The following is a 27,033-nucleotide window of genomic DNA, read 5'->3' as shown; positions in this document are numbered from 1 at the left end:
ACAGGACTGAGGTCTGAAGAATAAGCTCTATAGTCATCTAGTAGACCCTCATATGCACTGGCTGTTTGAGAAAACGAAGATGGCTCCTAATAGGCCACTACGTACTCTGTTATTGGATATATCATAAATGTATCGTTTTAAAACCAATGGTTTAATAAACGGATGGAGTACGACACAGTGAAACCATTAAAATTATGATTATATACCACATGTATTTTATGGAAGAACCAGACAGAGCTGTGTTTCAATGGGTCATCTTTAATATACTCAGTCACACCGTTCTGAAAATATATTACGACACATCTTTACAGAGGCACGTTCAGTTCACATCACATTAGGTCAAACAAATTGTGTTGACATGACAACACAAATAGTACGGACAGATACAGGTTACAAGAAATAGCCGGTCACAATGGAGCTGGTCTAGCTAATAACGTTCAGATAAATAATGCTGCATTCTATGGTACCTTTGCCATCCTGGGCACCGTCCTGTTTGGAACAGAGGATGAGCTTTTCACTGTATTTACAGCCCAATGTGATTGGTCAGCGACATATCTTACGGTTTAAAACACAACCGTTTCATGGGCATTTACAGTACATCAAAAATGCTAATACTTTATTACATTTATTTACTCGGCTGTTAAAACATCTATACATAAATAAAGCTATAATCTATATAACTGTAAAACAGTAGCTAGTATTATTGCACTACGGCTCACCCCTGATAAAAAGCGTATGATTTTAATATGGCACCAACACACTCAAGAAAGAGAACTGCACAGCGACACACAGGAAGTCTTTGATACACAGACACATGCTTGGTTTACGGAGAGAGATGATAGTGGGAGATACAGTCTCATCAACGTACTTCACTGTAGGCATAGGTGTAGTATAGAAGCTGTTGTTGTTGTTGTAGTAGAAGTAGTAGTAGTAGTAATAGCAGTAAATCGGAAGACAATCATCTGTATCCCTACTGGTAATCTTGGGAAGAGAATTGCATTAACTGCACTCACACACTATAGGGTTAAGGGTCAACTAATGAATGAGCCTCTTTTCTCATTCTCTGCAGCTTGCTTGATCTTTCTAGCAGAATCAGACACATCTGAGTGCGCCTTCAAAGTTTTGCAGGCCGTGCTATTATTAACAGGGTCGCAGCATGTTTGATCAGCTAATTGATTAAAAAAACTGAAACTGTATTAATAATAAAAAATAAAAAAAATGGGTTGTCCTTATTACTGTTGTAAAGACACATCTATAATAATATCAGTTCTCATTGTTGTTCTCCCACCACTTGGGGCTGACACGACACAGTAAAGGTGAGGGTGGAGGTTAGGGTGCGGTGCGGTGGTGGGGTAACTGGGGGGGGTCCATGGCCTGGTTTCCATGGTTACATGGACATGTGTTCGGGGAGAACGTAGGAGATGTCGTCCCAAGGGTGACGGTACAGACCCTGTTTCAGTCTCTTCTGATCCAGGTAGTGTCCTGAGGGAGAAGTAGAAGCGTCGGTAAGGTTCCAATTTTAGCAATATCATACTGCGTATCCTCGGCTCCTTACATCACAGCCCCTTTCCCCATTTCTAGGGGTCAAACTCATCAGGGTCATGACCACTGACCCCCAACTCACCGATGAAGCCCATGCTTCGCCCCAGGACAAAGATTCCATTCAGCGCTCCGATCTCCACAAACTCATCAGCCTCGTCCCTGAGGGGGAAGACAAACACCGGGGGCAATGGTGAGTTGATGCAACACTGAATGTAGGCTAAGGCCAACAAAAGGACAGCCGGATGACCCAGACACAGTAGTATAGTTAATGTCATTGACTGGAGTTAAATAGCATAGGATTTACCGTGTAAATCCACCACAGTTCCTGAGCAGGTCCACAAAGGCTACTCCGATGAAACCGTCCACATTCAGGATCAGGTTGGGTTTCTGAAACCGCAGCAGAGAGGAGAAGACATGGTTTAGAACAGATGATCTCAGTGGGGTGACCCAGGGTGCAGGAGAGGACGACAGGGTTAGTACCTTGGCGGTGGTGATCTTCTCTACGTCCATGGCGTAGTCCAACAGTTGGGTGGAGGGGAAGTTCTTCTTCACAAAGTCCTTCAGGATCTGCACCCGCATGTCTGGGTTGTTGATCTGAAGCACACACACACACAGTAAAAAATATGAAAGACACATGGCATCCAAACAGAGACACAGGGACGGTGCTCACCGACTTGACTCTGTGTCCGATGCCCATGATCAGGTTGCCCTCCTTCTTCATCTTATTGACAAACTCCATGGGCAGCATGCCGCTGTCAAACGCCTTGCTGAACTGCTTGGCTGCAGCGTCCAGGGCCCCTCCGAACCGGTCCCCCTGGAAATCACACATACAGAAAGAAACAGTCAAATAGAGAGACACTTCGACTACCAAAGCTCAATTAATTAATTAAACAGAGGCATTATCTTCAGAAGAGGCTACTCTGCTGGTTTGAGTGGGCCTAAGTATGTCGAGGTTGACTTGACTATGTTCTTACGATGGTGAGCAGGCCAGAGGTGAGGCTAGAGATGAGGTCTTTGCCAGCACGGGCACAGACGATGGTGTTGTGGGCACCGGAGACGGCAGGACCATGGTCAGCAGTCACCATCAGACACATCTCAATGAACTTGGCAGCATAACTGGGCAGCCTTGGGGCAAGGAGGAGGGAGGACAGAGACATAGAATTGTATTCAAATTCAATGACGATAGTGTATGTTTAATGTTTTATGTGAACAATGGCAGTATTATTATTATTGACTGTTTCATGTTTTGGGGGACAGAAGTGTACCTCCTCTGGAACCAGAGCAGTCCCAGGGTTCCTCCCAGGCCCATCTCCGACTTGAACACCTCAGTGATGGGCATTCCAGCGTAGATGAGCTCCTGGCCCCTCTCATCACAGATACTGGTCATAAAGGAGGCTGGCTTACGGATCAGACCCAGCTCCTACAGCACAGAGGGATAGAGAGAGGGGGAGAGTCACCACACCCTCCCATTGCTCTCCATCTGTTTCAGTTTAACACAGTCTGATGCGGTTCAGTGAAGTTTGCCTTATATGGAAGTCAATAACATTGTCCAGAGCCAATAAGAGATCCTGATTCACCGCTAACTCACAGGGGACATGAGCCAGCGTGGCACTGACTGTCATTACTCACCCGGGCCCAGGAGTAGTCCATTGGCACCGTGGGAGGGGGCACCTCCATAGCTGGAATGATGACTCCTTTGCCAACGAGGTCGTCATACACTGACCTGTACATGAGGATGGGAAACTTCAATTTCACAACAGTGCTTTTGTACATTCATTAAAACTGTCAATCTTATGTTGTGGCTTGGATGTATGTTTTTCTAAATCATATCAGTGTGTGATTTTTTGCACTGACTTGATGACATCTCCCAGCTCGTCAAAGCTCTTGGGTACGAAGGCTCCTGCCTCCTTCAGAGCCAGGTTCTTGGCCACGGCTGTCTCTGAGGCCTGGTTGGCACACGCTCCAGCATGACCAAACTGGACCTACAGGTGACAGACCGGGTCATAGGAGACAGTCACCAACCCCATAACCAGACTAGAGGTCAACCGATTAATTAGGGACAAGTTCAAGTTTTCATAACAATCGGTAATCGTCATTTTTGGACACCGATTATGGCCGATTACATTGCACTCCACGAGGAGACTGCGTGGCAGGCTGACTACCTGTTACGGGAGTGCAGCAAGGAGCCAAAGTAAGTTGCAAGCTAGCATTAAACTTATCTTATAAAAAAACAATCTTAACATAATCACTAGTTAACTACACATGGTTGATGATATTACTAGTTTATCTAGCTTGTCCTGCGTTGCATATAAATCGATGCGGTGCCTATTAATTTATCATCGAATCACAGCCTACTTCGCCAAACGGGTGATGATTTAACAAGCGCATTCGCTAAAAAAAGCACTGTCGTTGCACCAATGTACCTAACCATAAACATCAATGCCGTTCTTAAAATCAATACACAAGTATATGTTTTTAAACCTGCATATTTAGTTAATATTGCCTGCTAACATGAATTTCTTTTAACTAGGGAAATTGTGTCACTTCTCTTGCGTTCTGTGCAAGCAGAGTCAGGGTACATGCAGCAGTTTGGGCCGCCTGGCTCGTTGCAAACTGTGTGAAGACCATTTCTTCCTAACAAAGACCGTAATTAATTTCCCAGATTTGTACATAATTATGACATAACATTGAAGGTTGTGCAATGTAACAGCAATATTTTGACTTATGGATGCCACCCGTTAGATAAAATACGTAACGGTTCCATATTTCACTGAAAGAATAAATGTTTTGTTTTCGAAATCATAGTTTCTGGATTTGACCATATTAATGACCTAAGGCTCGTATTTCTGTGTGTTATAATATTATAATTAAGTCTATGATTTGATATTTGATAGAGCAGTCTGACTGAGCGGTGGAAGACAGCAGCAGGCTCGTAAGCATTCATTCAAACAGTACTTTCCTGCATTTGCCAGCAGCTCTTCTCTGTGCTTCAAGCATTGCACTGTTTATGACTTCAAGCCTATCAACTCCTGAGATTAGGCTGGCAATACTATAGTGCCTATAAGAACATCCAATAGTCAAAGGTATATGAAATACAAATGGTATAGAGAGAAATAGTCCTATAATAACTACAACCTAAAACTTCTTACCTGGGAATATTGAAGAGTCATTTTTTACATGGCACATATTGCACTTTTACTTTCTTCTCCAACACTTTGTTTTTGCATTATTTAAACCAAATTTAACATGTTTCATTATTTATTTGAGAATAAATTGATTTTATTGATGTATTATATTAAGTTAAAATAAGTGTTCATTCAGTATTGTTGTAATTGTCATTATTACAAATAATATATATAAAAATGAAGAAAAAAAATAATAATATATAAAAATATATAAAACGGCCGATTAATCGGTATCGGCGTTGAAAAATCATAATCGGTCGACCTCTAAACCAGACCCCTTCTTCCAGTATGCCTGCCCTGCAAGTCTCTGTGACATCAATCCAATGACTTTAACCCCTCCCCCCCAAACTCGTCCCATCACACTCACCTCTGAGGAGAACATGGTGGCACAGGTACCGATGCACCAGCTCACCACAGGCTTGGTGATCCTGCCTGACTTGATTCCCTGGCAGATTGTATACTCCTCTGTGCCGCCAATCTAGAAGGGAGACCAACAGTGCTTTTAAATGGAAGTCCACACACACTTGCAGAGGTGAGTATCCAATCATGGAATTAGTCTGGTCATAAATGTTGATGTTAATTAGCTACGCTTGATGAAAATAAATTGATCGCGTTAAAAGGATACGGTTTATTTTTCTATGGTTAGTTTACTGAGTGGAGGGTGTGTCTTTCAAAACCTCACCTCTCCCAGCATTACGATCATCTCTACCCCTGGGGTGTCCTGGTACCTCAGCACATGGTCTGTGTAGATTGAGCCTGGGTATCTAATGAAGAAATAAGCATTAATTATACACACACAGACATACATCAGTAATCTTATCCACCCCATTCAAACACACACACTCTTACCGGTCTCCTCCAATGGCCACTCCCTCGTAGACTCCGTCGGTGGTGCGGGAGATTATGTTGTTGAGCTCGTTGGACATGCCTCCAGAGCGGGACACGTAGGCCACACTGCCTGGACGGTACAGCTTAGAGGCCAGGATGTTATCCAGCATGCCCCCTGTGTTCCCGATCTTAAAACAGCCAGGCTTGATCCCTCCAACCTGGCCAAGCGCGCACACACACAGAGTTAGATATGATACTCTTCTCTACACCTTAAAAAAGCAGGCCTCACACACTGTAAGTGAGGGGTGTAGAGTAAGAGGGGCTTACCGTTGCCGGGCCGATGATAGTGATACCCTTCTCATCCGCCCTCTTAATGATCTTCCTGGTCTGGGCTTCAGGGATGCCCTCGGCTATGATGGCGATGGTGTGGATCTGAAGGGGTGGGGATATGAAGTATTACAGTCGGTCAGACCTACGGCTCGCTCACCATTAGCTGACACCCTCTGGATGGCATGGAGGCACTACCAACCTGCGGGTACTGCATGGTCTCCATGGTGCTGTCGAAGGCAGAGCGGAGCGACGCGAAGCTGATGAGCACGTCCACCTCCGGGTGTTTCTTCATGGCGTCGCCCATGTTCTTATAGACAGGCAACAGGATCTCCTTATGGCCCCAGTAGAACTTCTGCTTGTGGTCCCCACTGGAACACACAGATAGTCACAGCGTTGAGTATCGAAAGATGAACCAGACAAATAAGATAAGCACGTGTGAACGCACAAGCACACACACACACACAGCATTGACCATCAACATGCTTGTTATTTTCAACACATCTCTGTGGTCTGGGGGCACGACAGTTAGAGTGGTATAGAGGAAACAGGAAGTAGAGAAAGAGACACCTACGTGAATGGGTAGACCATGGCAGACACAGAGGGCTCATCCCTGGAGCAGGTGTAGTCAAAGTCCAGCATGCCCTGCACGGCCCGAGTCTGCATGCCCCAAACGATGGACTTGGTCTGCTTGCTGAAGAGGGTTGACGCCTTGACTGCAGGGACAGGAACACACAGGGGACAAGGAAAGGAGAGGGAGGGAGAAGGAAAGGAGGAAAGGTGGAGGGAGAGAGATGGAAGGGAAGTTTAACTACAAAATGCAAAGTCACTCAAACAATGAACAGAGGTTTGGCATGCACTCACACTTACTCAGAGGGAGAAAAATAGCTTGATCTCCTTATTATCGCACCAGGAGATAAAAGGGCTTTTAACTCACTGCAGAGAGGTACGAGCTTTAAAGAAGTCATATCCTGCTCTGCTAAGAGGTGTGATAGAACAGGGCACACAAGATCAACAGAAGACACATGGCAGGGCAAACAGTTACTAGACAGTGAAGGAACCGAACACTGACAGCCAGCCGCTGACTGAGACATCACGACCGACAGGAAACCACAGGGGTTAGTGAGACAGAAGCTGAACCCGCAACCATACAAAACATGCTATCACTGTATATTTCTGGATGTCAGAAATTCCCCTCTAAGCGCTACAAATGTGATCAGAAATGTAGTCGCCTATAGATCAATATCGTCCTAGTTGTTCCCATGGATGAACCATTAGAACACCATACAAATAAAAGCCACTTCTAGCACAGGCACATGAGAGAGGACAGGAGCACATGACCCAGCTCGAGGGCTTCACAGGGGGGCTAGGGGGAGAGCCATGTCCCAGGCCCACCCTAGTCAGTCTGACAGGGGAGTGTCCTACCTCCTGGACTGTCTGACGACGCCTGTCGCTCTGTGGTGCCACAACAATAAAACAAAACAAAAATCAGAAACAATATAATCAATGTTATTACATTCAGAACGTGCGTAGATAACGCCCTCTAAAAGGGAAGGTTTTTCACAACAGATGCTGGGCTGATGTGGGCTGTGAGACCCCTAATGGCCACCAGGGGGCGCTGGGAGACAAACTCGCATTTTATGAGAGCAGTGGTTCTCAAGGAAGCCTCTTGCTACCAGGGTTGGGGTCAATTCCATTTCAATTCAGAAAATAAAAATTTGGAATTTTCCTAATTAAAAAGCATTTTTAGTAAATTGAAATGTCAGTGTACTTCCTGAATTAACTGGAATTGACCCAAACCAGGCTTGTAAAACTGCATTCCATTACTTTTACATAAATACCTGAGAAGCATCCTTCTTACGTTTCCCGTGTGTGTGTGTGTGTGTGTGTGTGGTCTCATCGAGGAGCTCACCTGGAGGGGCCCCTGACTTGGCCTTCTTGGCAGCAGAGGCCCCGGGGCCAGCCTTGTTCTCAGAGAAGGAAGCTGTCCTGCTGGAGGCTGGGGTCTGGAGAGGACAGAGGAGAGAAAAGAGAGGGAAGACAGGAGAAGAAGTGTTGAGGAGCTAATCAGGTCAACACCAGCCCTGATGCACACATGCCTTCCTAGAACAGCCTTGATTTGAATGACTTGCCTAAAAAACGGTCATGTTTTATTTGTGACAGTGCCACATTACCTGCATAGAGAGAGAGAGTAGCACGGTGCAAGATTTACAATGAAGCTTTGTGTGATAAACCTGCAGTGACGCCAGCTGCACAGTAGGGCCCTATGTACAGACTATGTCTATGGCACAGCGGACTCATGTGTTGAACTTGCTTTAAAAACAATCTACATGCTGGGCCCACGAAGTTTAAATTCATTCAAATTCATTAAAACGACATTCAGTTGAGCTGTGTTTAGAGTGAGATGGGTGCATTCCCCAGGAAGCCCAATCGGCACCTTTGCGAACCTGTACATGTGTATTTGCTGCCTTCATATTTTTGCCCTTTTGCCCTGACATCATACATCATCAAATGGACGTAGGCCTCCTTCCCATGACCACGGACGCATCTCTCTGAAAGCCCCGGTGCGGTACATTCTTAATGGAGCCCTGCAGGCTACAGCGCAACCCTAGTGTATTGCCTCCTGGCTGCTATTTAAAACCACAGCAGCATACAAAGCCAGGCGATGCTCTACACACAAAAAGACGCACCTCAGATGATCTCACTGTGCTAGCGTGGGATACACGTCACCGCCAATCTCAGTGTTTGAAAAATCACTGTTTTTAAAATGTTTACATTTTTGATGATGTCATCGGGTATAACATAGAAAAATAAGACCGCATGGGGACTTTAATATCATCACTGTAGGTCTAATAAATCACTGTGTGTTTATATTTCATGAAAATAACTATCATTTGAAATTATTTATTTCCCCGAGCCTCCTTTTGCCATTGAAATGCTCGGTCTGATCGAGCGGGCGGGCTGGTACAAATGTTAATATATTTACATACACTGATTAGCAGATAGGATAATCTAGACTCTAGAGCCCACCCCGCTTACCCCTTCAAAGTAGGAGGATGCATATGCAAATAAATGGTGACTGGTCATTGATCAGAATAAATCAGATTATCTCATCTGAACAGGCTGAAATTCTAGGTATTTTTTCTCTCCAAAATCTCTTACATTAAAAAAGGCATTATCATAATTTTCACAATTTCAGAGTGTTATTTTGAGCTCAGTGTGGAAATATCATAAAAAAACAGCAACATCACATTTTTGACTGCATTGAAAAGTGGTAGAATTGCCCTGTAACCAATTATAGGCCCAGTGTAACCTACCGATGAACTGGCACTGGAGTTGAGCAGGAAGTTGGCGGTGTGGGCGGCGACGGGAGGCTCTTTGGGTATTGGTCGGTGGCCCAGCGCCATGCCGACAATGGCAGTCATGTGAGTCTCTGTGCCGAAGACATGGATGGGGACGCCAGTAGTCTTACCTGTGGAAACATGGCACACACACACACAGTGAATGTCTTCAGATGGTCGAGTGTGTCAATCAAAGCTAAAAATAGCATTGGCCTGACCTTTTATCACAGAGGAAATTAGGAGAAATACAAGACAATGAACATCTCTTGCAAAAGGAACTTTTTTTTATCTATTGTGGAGCTACTCACCCACTTCGCCCATGACCCTGAGGCCTTCCTGATAGTTGGGGCCCCCACGGCGGACAAATATGGTGATCTCATGCTCCTTTATGGGGCCCTGGTAGTCCCTGATGGCCCGGACAATGCCCTGGAACCCAGACAACAGAGGATCTCAGAGTAGCCTAACCCTATGGGAATCTAAATCACAATTGCTTCAGATATTGTGTTCAACTCTGTGGATGCATTTTTAGATCTACCTTAAATGTGGCTGCAACGTTAGTGAAGTTTGCAATGCTTCCTCCGATGATCAGGACTTTTCCGTCGGGGTGTTTCTCGCGGGTCATCAGGGACAGGATGGTCTTGGCATAGTCATAGGTCTGCTGTTCGCTGGGCGCTCCTGAATACTCCCCGTAATTGGCCAGCTCGTCAACCCCACCCAGGTCACAGATGGTGTCACTGTGTGGGAAGCATGCCATTGGATAAAACACACAAACACAGGGGTGCAGGGACAATATACACAATCACCTGAAGAAAACATCTACAGTATACTGTACATTCAGCATAGTAGTGCATTGTGAAAGTTGAATTAGATCAACCAAGTCTCTCTCTCCAAGTCTGTAAACACTGTTTAAACAATCTATACAGACACTACTCCAATCCACAGAAGCATTCCGTCACAGTAGGCTTGTCTGTGTACGTTACGCCTCATGCCCCTGACAGACGGAAGTCTCCTCATTCCTCCAGACTCTCGTTAAGATCGCATGGTTAGATGATCTCATTTAGCTCTCTGCTGAACAAGCAGCAGCGTCTGACCTCGGCTGCGCCATCAATCTGATTGTCCCATGACCAGCTGGTGTACTCTCCTAATGCCAAACCCAATTACAACCGAGCTAGCGTAGCCTAGGAGCCAGCCAGAAGCTAAGCTAACCACAATGAAAGAACATGGGAGTGTTGAGAGAAACTCCAAACATGTTATTAGTAACATCGTGTGGCATGCTGAGGTGAAGACGCATGGCTGAGATTTGAGACATTGTGATTGGTGACTCTACCTGTAGACGACGGAAGCCCCTCCTCCTGCCACCATGGTCCAGATTCTGCCACGGGGGTTGAGCAGGGTGAGTTTGAGACTGGCACCACTCTTGGCATCCAGGTCTGCAATATAGGCCTCCTGCAAGAGCCAAAGGGGAGGTTAGCTGAAGGTCCAGTGTTATTGGGAGTGCAGGGTTTCCTGAGAGCAGCGGTAAATCAGGTCAGACATCAGATTGAGCACCACTTCATTAGGCTGTAATAATCCACTCATGTCGTTTCCTTTTCAAACTCATTTTATCCTGCTTCAACGACAGAGGATAAACATCTCTGGTAGCCCGGGTCCACACTTTCAAATATCAGTATTTCTCCTCAGATTCAATTTTTTGGGGTTTGTGCACCTGTTCATGTGGATGTTCCTGTGTGGTGTAACACTTATTTCTGATACTACTGGGAAAAGAAGACAGAATGTCCAGGCGGTAAAAACAGCCTGCTGCCAATCAGAGCTGGTTGTTTGTGACAGCGAGGGACACAGCTGGAGACACACCCAATCAAAGGCCCCCGCTGGTCCCGTGGCTCCACCCCAGACTGACAGCAGCCCAATTAAAACGGGCCCGTCTGGTGCCTACAGCACCCAGACAGACCAGACCCTCTGTCTCAAAGCAGCTCAGACCAGCCAGAGCCACACACACACACACACACGAGAACCATTAACCATAATGCCAAAAACCACTATCAAAACACAAGCCAATTAAAAATCAACAATAAAGACAAAAACAGTGGTCAAACATTTTAAATCTAGACTGGGCCATAGAAACGGGAGACAGATGACGGAATATCTAAGCGTAAAATAATAACATCTAATGAGGTCACAACATCCCTGTTGTCCAAGTAGCCCTACACCCCGACGACTGTCGCTACTGGGGTGTGCTATGGTATCGCCACGGAGATATGGTACTAACTCCGTATGAGTCAAGGCTCAGAGTCACTCCCCTAGTCCCTTTCCTGATCAACATCTCTCTCCATAACTGGGACAGCCAGAGGACTCATAAAATAGTCATGGAAGGAACTGAAACCCTTATCACTGTACGGGTGTGCATCTAGTCAGCAAAAAAGAACTAATGAGGAACCAGATATAGTATGTACATCTGGGATTTTTATGCAGATTAGGTGGAGGCTTATTTGAATATATATATATAAAGTCTTCATCAGGGTTGGGGTCAATTCCATTTCAATTCTGGAAGTACACTGAAATTCAAATTCTCTGCCATGATTTTCAATGAGGAAAATGTTGAATTGGATTAACTTTCTGAATTGACCCTAACCCTGGTCTTTACATGATACACAACTACTTGTAAAGTGATTGTATACTATTTTATGACTTCCTTGGAACTGCCCTTATCCTTGTAAGTAACAAAATGGACATAGCAGCCTCTGGCTAGCAGTCAGGTGATTGTCCTCACCTCAGGGTAGGCCTCTCTGCCAAAGGGTGGAGGGAACTCTACGTCGCCCCACTTGGCCTTACAGAGGTAGTCAGCCGTGGCATCGATCTTAGCCGCCATGTCCAGCACAAACACGCCGTCCTTCGTGACCACTGGGAGAAGGAAACGGAGAGAGAGACACGACGTGGAAGGTAAATAGTAGCATGTTAGCCCAGGGCATTGTAGGGTTAAATACAGAAGGCAAAGAACCACATCCTCTTATTGATATTCACTTGGCTTCTTCCACTGTGATTGAAAATCAGAGCACTGCTCTCCATCTGTACCTCGCTGCTTCCATCCTACCTAAGTGGATTTGTTCTGGGATCAGGTATGGCTGGAAACGGCACGGTTTTGTTTAGATAAACACTGACACTGTGTGTGCGAGTTTGTGTAGTTTCCACAGAAACCTGCTGGTCTCCAGCGGTGCCACTGTGGGGGTGAGCTCTAAAATAGAACACAGGGGTATTGAGAGAGGACCATGTCCACCCCCAGGGGGCGTCCTAACCTCCCTAGTCCTTACTCACTCTGCAGGAAGGGGAGATTGCAGAGGCAGGGGGTGTGAGGGAGACATCAAAGCAGGAGGGGAGGTCTCAGCAGCCCCAGTTCTCTCCCCTCCACAGGAACAGCTGCCACGGGGCATATAACCTGGTACTGATGACCAATTACACCCTGATAAACACACTGCAGTCATCAAACAGCAGGAACATCAATTATTGAACCAGTTCCCCCCCCCTCAGAATTAGAATGTTGTAATGAACTTCTGCTCCTCTATATGTTTTCCTACAAGGAGATGTTTTTAGATTCTGTCAGATCTTCATCCCCCCCCCCCCCCCCAAACTTCTTAATTCTATGACAAAATGACGAGGCTGTGAATGTATGTCTGGATGAGAGAGTTGTTCATAGCATCATGTTTAGGCTGTGGTAGGAGGTCGGTAGGAGTGTTGGATGTGGTAGGATTGTATGACAGGACCTACCCAGTGGGTTGATCTCAAGGTAGGTGAAGTATAGGTCTTGATACAGGTTGAACAGTCCAACGATGAAGCTGGCCAGAACCCTGCAGGAAGAAATAACCAGCCAACAAGTTCAACTGTTTTATAGCCACACCTTAAATCGTTTAACTTTCCCTAAAATACAGACAGCCCCTTTCTCTTCCTTATTATGTGCAGAGAAATACATTTGGGTCAGTGGAAGATCTGTCAACTAACTGACTGTTCAATCTAATTCATTTCCCTGAGTGATAGCACTTTCCTTTCAAACAGTGAGTCACACCCTTTATATAGCACTAAATCCATAAACACAAGAGCCAACATTAATAAACAGCAAGTCACACCCTTTATATAGCACTAAATCCATACAAACAAGAGCCAACATTAATACGGAAGAAGTGAGGGAAAGAGGGAGGGGTGGAGGCAGTGTTGGAGGAGGAACCGGCTCTTTTCCACTGCACCTGTAAATTAGCCGGTAAGCCTCGCTACAACGAAGGAAACATCTACATTACTCCCGCCTCCTCCTGTCAAAACAGATGGGTGAAGGGATGTGGTGGGGGCACTATTTATTCCTCTCTCCCTGCCTGTCTGTCAGCTGTGCAGGCAGCTCTGTGGCCTTGTGACCACATCAGTCTCCTGTCTGTCAGGAGGGCTACTCTAGCTGCCAGGAGAACACTGGCCTCAAGGAGTGGGGGGGGGGGGGGGGGGGGGGGGGTCAGGCCCGACGCATCACACCCACATTGACTAAGCTCCTCTCCTACTGACAGGTTCTGATGGGGCTAGGGCCACCGCTCCGGTTCTGGATCCAAAAGGAGAGAAGAGGGGGGGGGGGGTGAACAGTGCAGAGCCGTCTTCCTCAATGTCAGCCAAGACCGCGGGGAGCCCAGCTAGGCCCTGCCTGTCTTCACAGAGAGCTGTTTCGAGCGAAGGGAGGGAGGGGGGGGGGGGGGTCACTGTATCACACCCATCAAAATAAACGTCAGGCTCCAGGAACACGCTCAGAATAAGGCTAAGGAGAAAGGAGGAGGAGATCGAAGGCGACTCGTAGGAGGGAGTATGTCATTTCTCTAATGGAACTCACCCCCCCTCCTCCCTCCAGCATTATTAGAGTACCTTGCCATCGCTTTCCTCTCTCTGTTTTGTAGTGAGTGGTGCTGCCATTGCTTGCCAGCCAGCTTTAGTTTTACACAACAACGGGTTCTTTCTCTAACCCTCCACTTCTCTACCTCAGAATGAACGAGGTCCTCTCCCAGAAATATACCTTCCATTAATCTAGTATCCTGTTATTTTAGTGTGCAAAGTCTCTCTCTTACAAAGTAGAATTCTGTTTTCAAACGAAGGCACTGTCTCGCGCCACTCACTCTTTTATGTCCGCAGCGACATGGGTCAGGAGCTGTTTCCTCACTGCGTCTTCAGTCAGCATCTCGTCCACTCCTACCAGAAGCTTACTGGCCTTAGCGTCCACATCCCCCACGTCTACCCCTCCTTCATGGTGGAACAACACGTAGTCGCCCTCCCGTGTGGCGTAGATACACACGTAGAACTCCTCTTCCTGAGGGATAGGGAGACACACACAGGTCAGTTATAGACAACCAGAGACGTGTACGTCATAGAAGCCATTTTGTTCTGTACTTAAAAGTACTCAATCTTGAAAACTTGACTGCTGACACGCATCACTGTTTCGGGTGGCATTAACAATGGACTAATGAACAAAATACTTAAGTATCATTTTTTTGTGAACTATCCCTTTAAAGCCATTCCTTGCGATTTGATATACTGTTTGCAGTACCTCACAAAACTCTTGAATAAAATTAAAGTAAGTTGGAAAACCTGTTCGGCTGCAGTCCTCTGTGAAGAAGCTAGACTAGAGAAATCGCATCACGTAGATAGTTTACCTGCTTGTGGGCTACGAATGGCTCGATGAGGAAGTTCTTCAGGATCCCCTTTGCTTTTCCCACCTGAGAAACACAGAGCACTTATTTAGAAGCTCACATACAGACATTGTGCTGAGGAGAAATAAAGAACTTATGAAGCAAAAAAGGCTGCATTTAATTTGGCAAAACCATCATGAATTCCCACAGGAGACTACAATGCTATAATGACTATTTCTCTAAGGCAGGTGAAGTGAGCCAGCTGTCGCGAGTCTGGAGGATCCTTCATAACGCAACAATGCAGTTGTTTACAGGTACGCCCTCAGGACTAAGTGGGAGAGAAGCAGAGAGAGAGAGAGAAAAAACGAGAGAGTGAGGCTATAAAAAAACAGTATGAATGAACACACCTCAAGTCCCCAAAGGGAACACAAAGTGGCCACAGAGCAGACTAAATAATCAGGCCACTGGACAAGAAAGTGTCGTTGAATAAAGTCTGAAAAAAGGACGCCCAGACTGACAGAGGATGACGTCCACACAGAGCAGCAGTCTAGTATAGTCCTAGGTGAATTCAACATGGAAATGAGAGCTCATTTAGCTGGCTGTCACACTGCCTGTGTTAAAAGGTCCCCAGGCATAAAACAACCAGGGACAGCTCGGGAGAGCAGTCAGCCGACAGAGGAGAAAAAAAGACGGGAGAAAAAGAGAAGGTTGACATTTCCGAGACATGGAATAAAAAGGACGGCCTCTTTTCTCCCTTCATCGTCCATCTGATTAAAGACGGGCTGAGGCCAATTTAGACTGAAATAATCTCCATACTGTTCTCTCACTGCTCCCTAGAGAACGAGGGAGGAGACGGCGGAAGAGAGGGACAAAAAGGTTGGAGGAATATATTGATTAAGAAGCTCAACAACTAAAAAAAAGTAGGAAGGTGAAACATGATTGAAGTTTCACACAAACTTTAAAAGTCGTGACCAAAAAGGGGTCAATTCAACTGATATGATGCATAATAACCACTGACATTTTCACACCCATTTGCCTGGAAACACATGAACTATCCTGGTCACACCCTATCACTGAGGGAAGCTATGGCGTCAAAGATGGGGAAATAGCCAGGCAGGGAGTCATCTCAACCTCTGGGAATAGTGATTTGGTAAGCTGAGGACAAAGAGTGATGGGTTGTGAGATGAGAGCGAGAACAAAAAGTCGAGCTGACAGACTAAATTGTTCACAGTGACTGAAATCTACCCCACCTCTTCTCTCTAGTCCAGACACAGCCAGTCTCTCTCAGACACACACATTACAGAATGTAATTCACTTACATAAATAACTAACACATACTGTAGTATAAAACCCAGTACCACCCTTCACACAGACACACACACACATGATAAGATACGCACTATACAAACACACGTACACATGGATTCTGTGTTGTAGATATGTGGTAGTAGAGTAGGGGCCTGAGGGAACACACCTAATGTGTTGTGAAATCTGTTGTGAATGTATTGTAATGTTAAACTGCCTTCATTTAGTAAACTGCCTTCATTCATTTAGTAAACTGCCTTCATTCATTTAGTAAACTGCCTTCATTTAGTAAACTGCCTTCATTTAGCTGGACCACAGGAAGAGTAGCTGCTGCTAATGGGGATCCATAATAAATACACTAACTATCCCTATATATAAATATAAAGCTATCCATAAACACATCTAAGCAATGAAAACACACAACATATTGTGAAACATGTTCTAGAACAAGATATCCAGATTCTAAATTAACAACAGCTGTTCAAGCCAGTCAAAATAAAATGATTTGTCCAGATAGACACTATCTTAAAACCTGTGAATTCATTCATTTCTTATTTATTGTCTCCAGCAGCGACTGACGTTTTCATCTAAAATGTCTGGCCAGTGATCTATCCAACACACACGCTCCCTCTCTTAGCCCACGGTTTATGAAGCACACAAACATCTAAGTGGCACACAGAGTGATGGACCTACTGTAGCGTGCTCGGCTTACACTGAAACCTGTTTACTCACAGGCAGGACTCTCCGTTTCGGCTGACTGGGCTGATTGACAAGCACCTGACCGAGAGCTGATTAGCAATCTGTACAGCTCTGGAGGCAGAGTTAAACATACATCAAAACAGAAACACACTTAACTTGGATGGGTAGTACTAGTGGGCATGGGAAAGAGGGGATGAAGAGAGAAATAAGAGAAAAGAGAGGGCTGAGTGGAACCAAATGTTCTGCAGGAGACAGAGTAAACAGTGAGCAGAGTGAAAGAGTTCACTACAGTGCAGACTGAAGAGCCTAGCAGGACTGGGTCTGAACCTAGCTGTAGGTACTGTATTTAGGAGGATCCACTTCAGGATGACTTGGTGTGTGTGTGTGTGTGTGTGCAATGACCTACCATGGTCTCGCTCATGAGGCGGGTCTTCAGCCACTCTTGGACACCTTTCAGGTCCAGGTTGACACCTACCAATCCCAGCTTCCCTCGCCGCTTGATCAGCTGGTCTGGCTTCACTACCAGTCGCTAGGGAACAGACAACATGGTCGAACTGTTAGCATCACAACACCAGGATAATGACATAAGTGACTGTGATTTAGTGATCATCCTTAGACTACCCATGACTGGATAACGTAGTTAGCCTCACATTAACACATCGCTAATTTGTTGTTTATGATAACAGGCTATATGCCGACGATGACATTTCGGGGTGGCACAAACGGGCGAGTTCACTTCAGGTACCATTACACACTTCAATCCTCAGCATTTGAAGCCCATCTTGATGAGAGCTATATCTGTAGATCAGGAGGTAGGTTTCCGGGTCCTCCCTCAAATCAAAGTTTATTGGTATCGTACACAGCGAAAATGCTTGTGTTTCTAGCTCCAGCAGTGCAGTAATACACACAATGCAAAAAAGGAAAAAATAAATATCAGAACGAGTCTGGAATATTATATATATATATATATATATAGGGCATTAGGAAAGTATTCAGACCCCTTTACTTTTTCCACATTTTACAGTTACAGCCTTATTCTAAAAATCAGTCTATCAGTCTACACACAATACCCCATTATGAAAGTGAAAAAAGGTATTTTGCATTTGTGCAAATGTATAAAAAACAAACAGAAATACCTTATTTACATAAGTATTCAGACCCTTTGCTATGAGACTCGAAATTTTGCTCAGGGGCATCCTGTTTCCATTGATCATCCTTGAGATGTTTCTAAAGCTTGATTGGAGTGCACCTGTGGTAAATTAAATAGATTGGTCATGATATGGAAAGGCACACATTGGTTTATATAAGGTCCCACGGTTGACAGTGCATTTCAAAGAAAAAACCAAGCCATGAGGTTGAAGGAATTGTCTGTAGAGCTCCGAGACACGATTGTGTCGAGGCACCGATCTGGGGAAGGATACCAAAAAATGTCTGCGGCATTGAAGGTCCACAAGAACATAGTGGCCTCCATCATTCTTAAATGGAAGAAGTTTGGAACCACCAAGACTCTTCCTAGATATGGCCACCTGGCCAAACTGAGCAATCGGGGGAGAAGGGCCTTGGTCAGGGAGGTGACCAAGAACCCGATGGTCACTCTCACAGAGCTCCAGAGTTCCTCTGTGGAGATGGGAGAACCTTCCAGAAGGACAACCATCTCTGCTGCACTCCACCAATCAGGCCTTTATGGTAGAGTGGCCAGACGGAAGCCAGTCCTCAGTAAAAGGCACATGACAGCCCGCTTCGAGTTTGCCAAAAGGCACCTAAAGGACTCTGACCATGAGAAACAAGATTCTCTGGTGTGATGACGCCAAGATTGAACTTTTTAGTCTGAATGCCAAGCGTCACGTCTGGAGGAAACCTGGCACCAACCTTACGGTAAAGCATGGTGGTGGCAGCATCATGCTGTGGGGATGTTTTTCAGCGGCAGGGACTGGGAGACTAGTCGGGATCGAGAGAAAGATGAACGGAGCAAAGTACAGAGATCCTTGATGAAAACCTGCTCCAGAGCGCTCAGGACTGGGGTGAAGGTTCATCTTCCAACAGGACAACGACCCTAAGTACACAGCCAAGACAACGCAGGAGTGGCTTCAGGACAAGTCTCTGAATGTCCTTGAGTGGCCCAGCCAGAGCCTGAACCCGATCGAACATCTCTGCAAAGACCTGAAAATTGCTTTGCAGCGACGCTCCCCATCCAACCTGGCAGAGCCTGAGAGGATCTGCAGAGAAGAATGGGAGAAACTCCCCAAATACAGGTGTTCGAGGTTTGTAATCGCTGCCAAAAGGTGCTTCAACAAAGTACTGAGTAAAAGGTCTGAATACTTATGTAAATGTGATACGTTTTTTATTTTTAATAAATTTGCAAACATTTCTAAAAACCTGTTTTCACTTTGTCATTATGGGGTGTTGTGTGTAGATTGATGAGTTTATAATTAATTTTTTTTTAAACTATTTTAGAATAAAAATGTAAACCATTTTAGAACAAGGCTGTAAAGTAACAAAATATGGAAAAAGTCAAGCGGTCTGAATACATTACGAATGCACTGTATGTATGTATGTATAGATATTATACAGCACCAGTCAAAAGTTTGGACACACCTACTCATCCCAGGGTTTTTCTTTATTTCTTACTATATTGTAAAATATTAGTGAAGACGTCAAAACTATGAAATATCACATATGGAATCATGTAGTAACCAAAAAAGTGTTAAACAAATCAAAATATATTTGACATATTTGAGATTCTTCAAAGTAGCCAAGAGTGTGCAAAGCTGTCATCAAGGCAAAGGGTGGCTACTTTGAAGAATCTCACATATAAAATATATTTGTATTTGTTTAAACACTTTTTTTTGGTTACTACATTATTCCATGTGTTATTTCATAGTTTTGATGTCTTCACTATTATTTTACAACGTAGAAAATAGTAAAAATAAAGAAAAACCCTGGGAAGAGTAGGTGTGTCCAAACTTTTGACTGGTACTGTACATATATATTTTCATTTTATTTTACCTTTATTTAACTAGGAAAAGCAGTTTAGAAAAAAATCTTATTTACAATGACGGCCTACCCTGACCAAGCCCTAACCCGGACAACGTTGGGCCAATTGTGTGCCGCCCTATGGGACTCCCAATCACGGCCTGTTGTGACACAGCCTGGAATCGAATCAGGGTCTGTAGTGACGCCTCTAGCATTGAGATGCAGTGCCTTAGACCGCTGCGCCACTCGGGAGCCCACTATATAGACAGTATATGAATCGAAAAGGTGTGTACAGCAGTAGTTATATAGGATGAGCCTTGACTAGAATACAGTATATACATATGAAGTGGGTAAAACAATATGTAAACATTATTAAAGTGACAAGAGTTCAATCAATCTATGTACATAGGGCAGCAGCCACAAAGGTGCAGGGTAGAGTACCGGGTGGTAGCCAGCTAGTAACAGTGACTAAGGTAGTGGTGACTGTTCAACAGTCTGTTGGCCTGGAGATAGAAGCTGTTTATCAGTCTCTCTGTCCCTCCTTCCATTCCTCCGCCCTCCCCCTGGCTGCTACCTCTCTTGGATCAATCAGAGATGGAGAGAGAAGTGACTTATGAGACTCGAGCCATTATCATCTGGAGTGCTGCCAGTAAAACCAGGCAGAGAGGGCCCAGGGTGAAAGTTAATGTAATTTCCTAATCAATCCTGTCATGTGTATCTGGGCCTACACCTGCCCTCCTCCTCCTCCTCCTCCATACCTCACTGCATCCAACTTGATAAAGCACCAAAACAGCCTTCTAGGTGAGTGAGTGAGCGAGAGAGAGACAGAGAGAGAGATTTTACCCTGGGAGATGAGTCATATTGTAATTCTATTAGGAGTCTGGGAGAAAGAGGGGTCTATCTCTGAGGTAATTATGACTGCTCTTAAAGAGAGTGTCTCTTCCCATTGTGGATGTCACTTTTTATTCCTCATGATACATTCCGATGACGACGCGGACGTTCATTCTCCTCTACGTCGACTTTGCTTCGTTTACATTTTACAGCCAGAAGAGTGGCTGGAGTGAAGATGGGCCTGCTAAGTGATTGTAAAATGTTAGCATTTCACGCAGGCTGCAGTCAGGGAAGGTGGCTATTGTGATAGTCATAAATCTGTCTCCATAACTATGATGTGGCCAAACTGAATCTACTGACCGCAAGGTAATGTAATCCTTGTTTTGAGCAAACATTTAACCTTGCGTGGATCAGTCATCCTTATGAAGAAATAGTTGACGTCTGAAAAGACAGTCGTGCCATTGACCATTGGTGATTGAATGACATAAGAGCAGCTGTTAAGATATAGGTACTAGGTCGGTATTTGGTTCTAAAAATGGGCCTTCGATGGGTCAGTTATTCCTTACCTCAGTGAGCAGCCAGGGGTGGTCCTGTGCCAGCCGGTCATAGTCGGTCTCAGTCGTCACGTTGGCATAGCGGAACCGGTTCTGGACAGCTGCAGATGTACAGATGTACTTATAGAGGAACTCCTTCCCTGTCTGCTCCGAGATGGCTTTGGCCGACATGGTAGATCAGAGAACAGTTGTCTGAGAGGAGAGAGAGAGAGAGAGAGACAGGTCGAAAGAGAGATTAGGTAAACCCGTTTATAACCACAAGTGCATACCAGTACAGGATGACTAGCTTAAGTATAAGATATTCTAGTTATGACTAGAATATCTTATACGACACGTCAGAGAAGATAGGCCTACCTTTAACAACAGCCGCCTCTTACATGATAATGGTATATACTGAGCTATTCATTTACACACAAACTGCAGATCAGAGGTCTCTATCTACGTTGTAGGATCTGCCCAGTCATGTACCTTGTCCAGGCAGCCAGTAATGCTGAGGCTAAGTTGATTAGCCCAGGTCTAGGATCTGCACTCTAATGCAATAATGGACCCTCATCTGGCTGCCTCTCAAACACAAATCAGGTGAACCCCGAGACAGACACACAGCTTTAAAAATCACCAGAGACGGCACAGAGAGGGGCCTGGAGTGTGTGTGTAGAGGACAACAACCAGACACACACACACACGACTAAACAACCTTCAGAGAGGCTGATGCATTGCTGTCTCAAACAAACACAGAGAAACAATCACCCACACTTAGTAGGTTCAAGGTGTGTCTGCTACTGAATAAAGGGTGTGGTCAGTGTTTGTAGAGCTAGGAATAAACCGTTGGTAAAGGACATCACTCCTGAAGGAGAGGACTCTCTACTATGAACTACACATTATGAGACGTGCCAGTGTCAGACGTGCAGTCTCATACACAAACAAGATAAGCCTGATGGCCCGATTGTCAGACTACGATGATGTCATGGCCACGTGTATAAACCCTGTAACGGGTGAAGGGTCGTCCTGGTATGACGTAGTGACCCGGAACTCCATACTAGGGATATTCCCAAGAGACTAATCAAAAGGCAGCTGTCTGTCAGCACACATGTATAAAAATCATAAATGAGATATTTGGAGAGGGTCAGGACAAAGGATTTGATCATTCTTAAATGAACATTTAATTATTGTGAAAACGCTAAAGTTTGAGTGGGGAAATTTGCACATTGAATGTAAGCAAAAACACCAAAACCCAACAGGATGTGTAAATCAAATGTTGTTTTCCTTTCATGGCATCCTCCTGCTGGCTTAAATGAAGCCATATGCTAAATGGGACCAACTCAGTTTCGAATGACTAGTCTACTGGGACCACGTCAGTCAGTCAACCTAGAAAGGCCTTAATCACTCACTATGTTGCCTCTGCAACAGAACAGTCAATATATTTGGATTTGAAAATTAAATGTTCATTAATCATGAAGAAATCATTCTGGATATTATACAGAAGAACGTGGTACTTGGATGTCCTGACTCACAGTACCAAACGTGACCAACCTCCACCACTCCACCTGCCCCCTCTTTATCCCCCAGCCCCCCTCTCTTTCCTTCCGCCAGCACAATGTATCAATTATTTTGTTATTGATCTGGCCTTGGTTTCCTGCTACACTCACTTAGAGCGTTATCATTTCTTTTACCACAGACCAGATGGATATCAATGATGAGAAACGTGTCCTATTACTGTGCTGATACAAACCCACTCAGTCACTAGTCTCTGTAATATCACTACTAAGAAATTGACAATAAAACAACAAGTTACTCTTCAGTATTCTTGCAGTGATGGAGCAGCCAGTCAACTTGCTCTCGGTGTCCTTCATCAGATGAAGAGCCCTGTGGCCTCCCGAGTGGTGCAGTGGTCTAATGCACTGCATCCCAGTGTTGCGGCGTCACCACAGCCTGGGGTTTGATCCCAGGCGGGTGTTAAGAAGCGCAGCTTGGCGGGTCCTGTTTCGGGAGGATGCATGACTCAACCTTCGCCTCTCCAGAGCCCGTTGGGGAGTTGCAGCGATGAGACAAGATCGTAATTGGATAGCATTCGGATGTCACGAAAAAAGGGGGTCAAATATATATATATATTTGTTTAGATAAAGAGCCTTGGTATCTACCAGAGAAGGCTTTGCTCTGGGCTGCTGCCCTGCTAGCCGTTGATTAGATAAATGAATGGAGGTGGTGTTGGAGCATCTTCAGTATTGCACCCTCTTCTCCTCTTCCTGAGTCACTATAGTTCTGGTCCCAGGCCAATAGAACACAGAAGGGGAGGAGACAGACTCACTACAGTATATCTGTCTACTTCCCCTCTGCTAGCGGCTTGTAAGCGCTATGAAATATCCGGCACGGAAAACATTGATCAAGAGCGGTTGAAGCGCAACGCTTGTAGACTGCTATATGAGGCACACAAAACGCACACGAATGAAGGCACAAACACCAGAAAATATGCCTATCACACACACTTATCAAAACCACGGACACCTACAGCGGAAACACAGGCTTCTTCTCATCAGAATATCTGATAGACAAATTCTGTTTTCTGTGAAAAGCACTTTCACAGCACTGAAGTCAGAATGCAATTAACCTTAACCTGGCCTGGTCCCCTACACCTCCAGATTACCTTCCCTTATACTACAACACCACCAAAACATCTGCACCTGGCTCTGACAGGTAGAAATTACAAAAATACCTCAGTGCTTCAAAAAGTAAAAAAAAAAAACATCTGTCTGCCTGCTAGAGAAAATATCTGTCTGGACAATGAACTTGGGAAAAGCAAGGAAGTGGTTTCAAAAAAGCAAGAGCTATGTTTTGAGAGTGGACAAAAAAAATGCATGATGTGTCAATTAAGATTCTCAAATAATCTTATTCCAAGTTTATTAAAATGCATGATCACTTGAACATTCTGATTTAAAAAGAAAACCTCAGGCAAAGGTAGCTGAACTAAATTACTATCGCCCCGTATCACTCACTTCTGTCATCATGAAGTGCTTAGAGAGACTAGTCAAGGATCATATCACCTCCACCTTACCTGTCACCCTAGACCCACTTCAATTTACGTACCGCCCAAATAGGTCCACAGATGATACAATCACCATCACACTGCCCTATCCCACCTGGACAAGAGGAATACCTATGTAAGAATGCTGTTCATTGACTACAGCTCAGCATTCAACACATAGTAGCCTCCAAGCTCATCATTAAGTTTGAGGCCCTGGGTCTCAACCCCGCCCTGTGCAATTGGGTTCTGGACTTCCTGATGAGTCACCCCCAGGTGGTGAAGGTAGGAAACAACATCTCCACTTCACTGACCCTCTACACTGGGGCCCCACAAGGGTGCGTGCTCAGCCCCCTCCTGTACTCCCTGTTCACCCATGACTGCGTGGCCATGCACGCCTCCAACTCAATCATCAAGTTTGCAGACGACACAACAGTAGTAGGCTTGATTACCAACAATGACAAGACAGCCTATAGGGAGGAGGTGAGGGCACTCGGAGTGTGGTGTCAGGAGAACAACCTCTCACTCAACGTCAACAAAACAAAAGGAGATGATCGTGGACTTCAGGAAACAGAGGGAGCACCCCCCTATCCACAGACATGACAAATCAAAGTTTGTTTGTCACATGTGCCGAATACAACAGGTGTAGGTAGACCTTACAGTGAAATGCTTACTTACAGGCTCTAACCAATAGTGCAAAAAAGGTATACTGGCCATGCAGTCGTGGGTGAACAGGGAGTACAGGAGGGGACTGAGCACGCACCAATGGGGGACTCCAGTGTTGAGGATCAGCGTGGCAGATGTGTTGCTACCTACCCTCACCACCTGGGGGCGGCCCGTCAGGAAGTCCAGGATCCAGTTGCAGAGGGAGGTGTTAAGTCCCAGGATCCTTAGCTTAGTGATGAGCTTTGAGGGTACTATGGAGTTGAACGCTGAGCTGTAGTCAATGAATAGCATTCTCACATAAGTGTTCCTTTTGTCCAGGTGGGAAAGGGCAGTGTGGAGTACAATAGAGATTGCATCATCTGTGGATATGTTTGGGCGGCGTGGTGAAGAAGGCGCTACAGCGCCTCTTCAACCTCAGGAGGCTGAAGAAATGTGGCTTGTCACCTAAAACCCTCAAACTTTTACAGATGCGCAATTGAGAGCATCCTGTCAGGCTGCATCACCGCCTGGTAAGGCAACTGCACCGCCCATAACCGCAGGCCTCTCTAGAGGGTGGTGTGGTCTGCACAACACATCACCGGGGGCAAACTACCTGCCCTCTAGGACACCTACAGCACCAAATTGTCACAGAAAGGCCAAAAAGATCATCAAGGACAACAATCACTCGAGCCACTGCCTGTTCACCCCGCTACCTTCCAGAAGGCGAGGTCAGTACAGGTGCATCAAAGCTGGGACCGAGAGACTGAAAAACAGTTTCTATCTCAAGGCCATCAGACTGTTAAACAGCCATCAGTAACACAGTGAGGCTGCTGCCTACATACAAACTTGAAATCATTGGCCACTTTAATAAAATGGATCACTAGTAACTTTAATAATGGGACTTTAATCATGTTTACATATCTTGCATTACTCATCTCATATTTATATACTGTATTTTATACCATCTATTGCATCTTGCCTATGCCGCTCTGTCATTGCTCATCCATACATGTATATATTCTTATTCCATTCCTTTACTTACATTTGTGTGCTTTAGGTAGTTGTTGTGGAAGTGTTTCATTACTTGTTAGATACTGCTGCACTGTCGGAACTAGAAGCACAAGCATTTCACTACTCACGCAATAACATCTGCTGACTATGTGTAGTGACCAATAAAATGTGATTTGATTTAGTCAAAGACATGCCATAGACATGACTTGTCTAGTTAAATAAAGGTTAAATATAAATAAATGATTCATTCATTATGATTTACATTTTACCAGAATGAAATAGGTGAAAATGATTAAATGGCAATAAATAACTACATTAAGGTTAATACGAAAATTTTAAACAAATAAACATGCTTTTATGGCATTAGACCAGCCACAGCCCATGAGGCGACACATTTTAAAATAAACTATGTCATAATGTCTTCATTCTTTAAGAATTCAAGACGGGTACTGTTGATTGACCAGTTCAACTCGTCCTGTCTCTTTCTTTCCCTTACTCACGCACACACATGCACACACACTTTGTGTTAGCTTATTTTTTTACTGCGCATGTTACACTACTTTATGTAACTTTCAAGTCAGCTTTCAATTACTCCTTGCAATCTGTAAACATCTAGATATAGATGTATCTCACCTTTATATCTTGAGAGTTGTGGAAAAGATCTCCCAGGTTTTGTGTTGAGAAGATTTGGATCGTTTCGGATGTGAAACGATTTCAGCCGGCAATTCTAGGGAAGGGACAGTTTGGCCAAAGATACTGTTAACTTCCTCTTCTTCTATCTGTGGTTTGGCTGTCGGCGTGGACCACTGACTACACTTCTGGGTTCTCCTCAGTTTTCTCTCCTCTTCCTATCTGACGATAGACTTGGCTGATATATTCCTGCTCTCCGATTGGGTCACACCACCCCATGGCTGTTGCTTCATAACGCTCACACCCATCTCTCGGTGAAAGAAACGACTACGCTATTCAACTGTAGGACACTGATTGGCTGGTATTGTCTGTTTAGTATTGTAGCCAATCAGAATGGAATCACATGATCATGTATAAAAAATAGTAAAATTGTCTCCCTCTTTCAATTATACTAATAGTTAATAGTCTGAGTACATTCTGGCACCAGTGAACTGAAGTCCATCT

General features: G+C 44.9%; 1 protein-coding gene across 3 annotated transcripts; it reads right to left on the bottom strand.

The window, feature by feature from the left end:
• Nucleotides 1-238: 238 nt before the first annotated feature.
• LOC139578844 (ATP-citrate synthase-like) lies at nt 239-26,770 on the bottom strand. 3 transcript variants are annotated; one of them, XM_071406943.1, is made up of 29 exons: nt 26,533-26,770; nt 25,931-25,999; nt 21,240-21,419; nt 17,276-17,398; nt 14,890-14,952; nt 14,356-14,546; nt 12,983-13,062; nt 11,991-12,121; nt 10,551-10,669; nt 9,759-9,957; nt 9,532-9,649; nt 9,200-9,354; nt 7,795-7,888; nt 7,308-7,337; nt 6,457-6,598; nt 6,085-6,253; nt 5,883-5,987; nt 5,577-5,773; nt 5,410-5,491; nt 5,095-5,205; nt 3,397-3,524; nt 3,172-3,265; nt 2,808-2,962; nt 2,517-2,667; nt 2,213-2,356; nt 2,023-2,136; nt 1,847-1,929; nt 1,625-1,701; nt 239-1,482 (listed from the first exon to the last, which is right to left on the bottom strand). In XM_071406943.1, exons 3-29 carry the CDS (start codon nt 21,396-21,398, stop codon nt 1,388-1,390), a joined length of 3,309 nt encoding a protein of 1,102 aa, XP_071263044.1. In that variant the 5' UTR covers nt 21,399-21,419; nt 25,931-25,999; nt 26,533-26,770; the 3' UTR covers nt 239-1,387. The 3 variants fall into 3 exon arrangements, with proteins under 3 accessions (XP_071263044.1, XP_071263034.1, XP_071263049.1); XM_071406933.1 differs by lacking the exon at nt 25,931-25,999; XM_071406948.1 differs by lacking the exons at nt 7,308-7,337; nt 25,931-25,999 and having other exon boundaries at nt 26,533-26,769.
• Between the last annotated feature and the right edge of the window lie 263 nt (nt 26,771-27,033).

This window comes from Salvelinus alpinus, chromosome 1 (assembly GCF_045679555.1).
Source record: "Salvelinus alpinus chromosome 1, SLU_Salpinus.1, whole genome shotgun sequence".
NCBI lineage: Eukaryota > Metazoa > Chordata > Actinopteri > Salmoniformes > Salmonidae > Salvelinus > Salvelinus alpinus.
The sequence above is the reverse complement of the archived record's forward strand: the minus strand, read 5'-3'. Positions and strand labels throughout refer to the sequence as shown.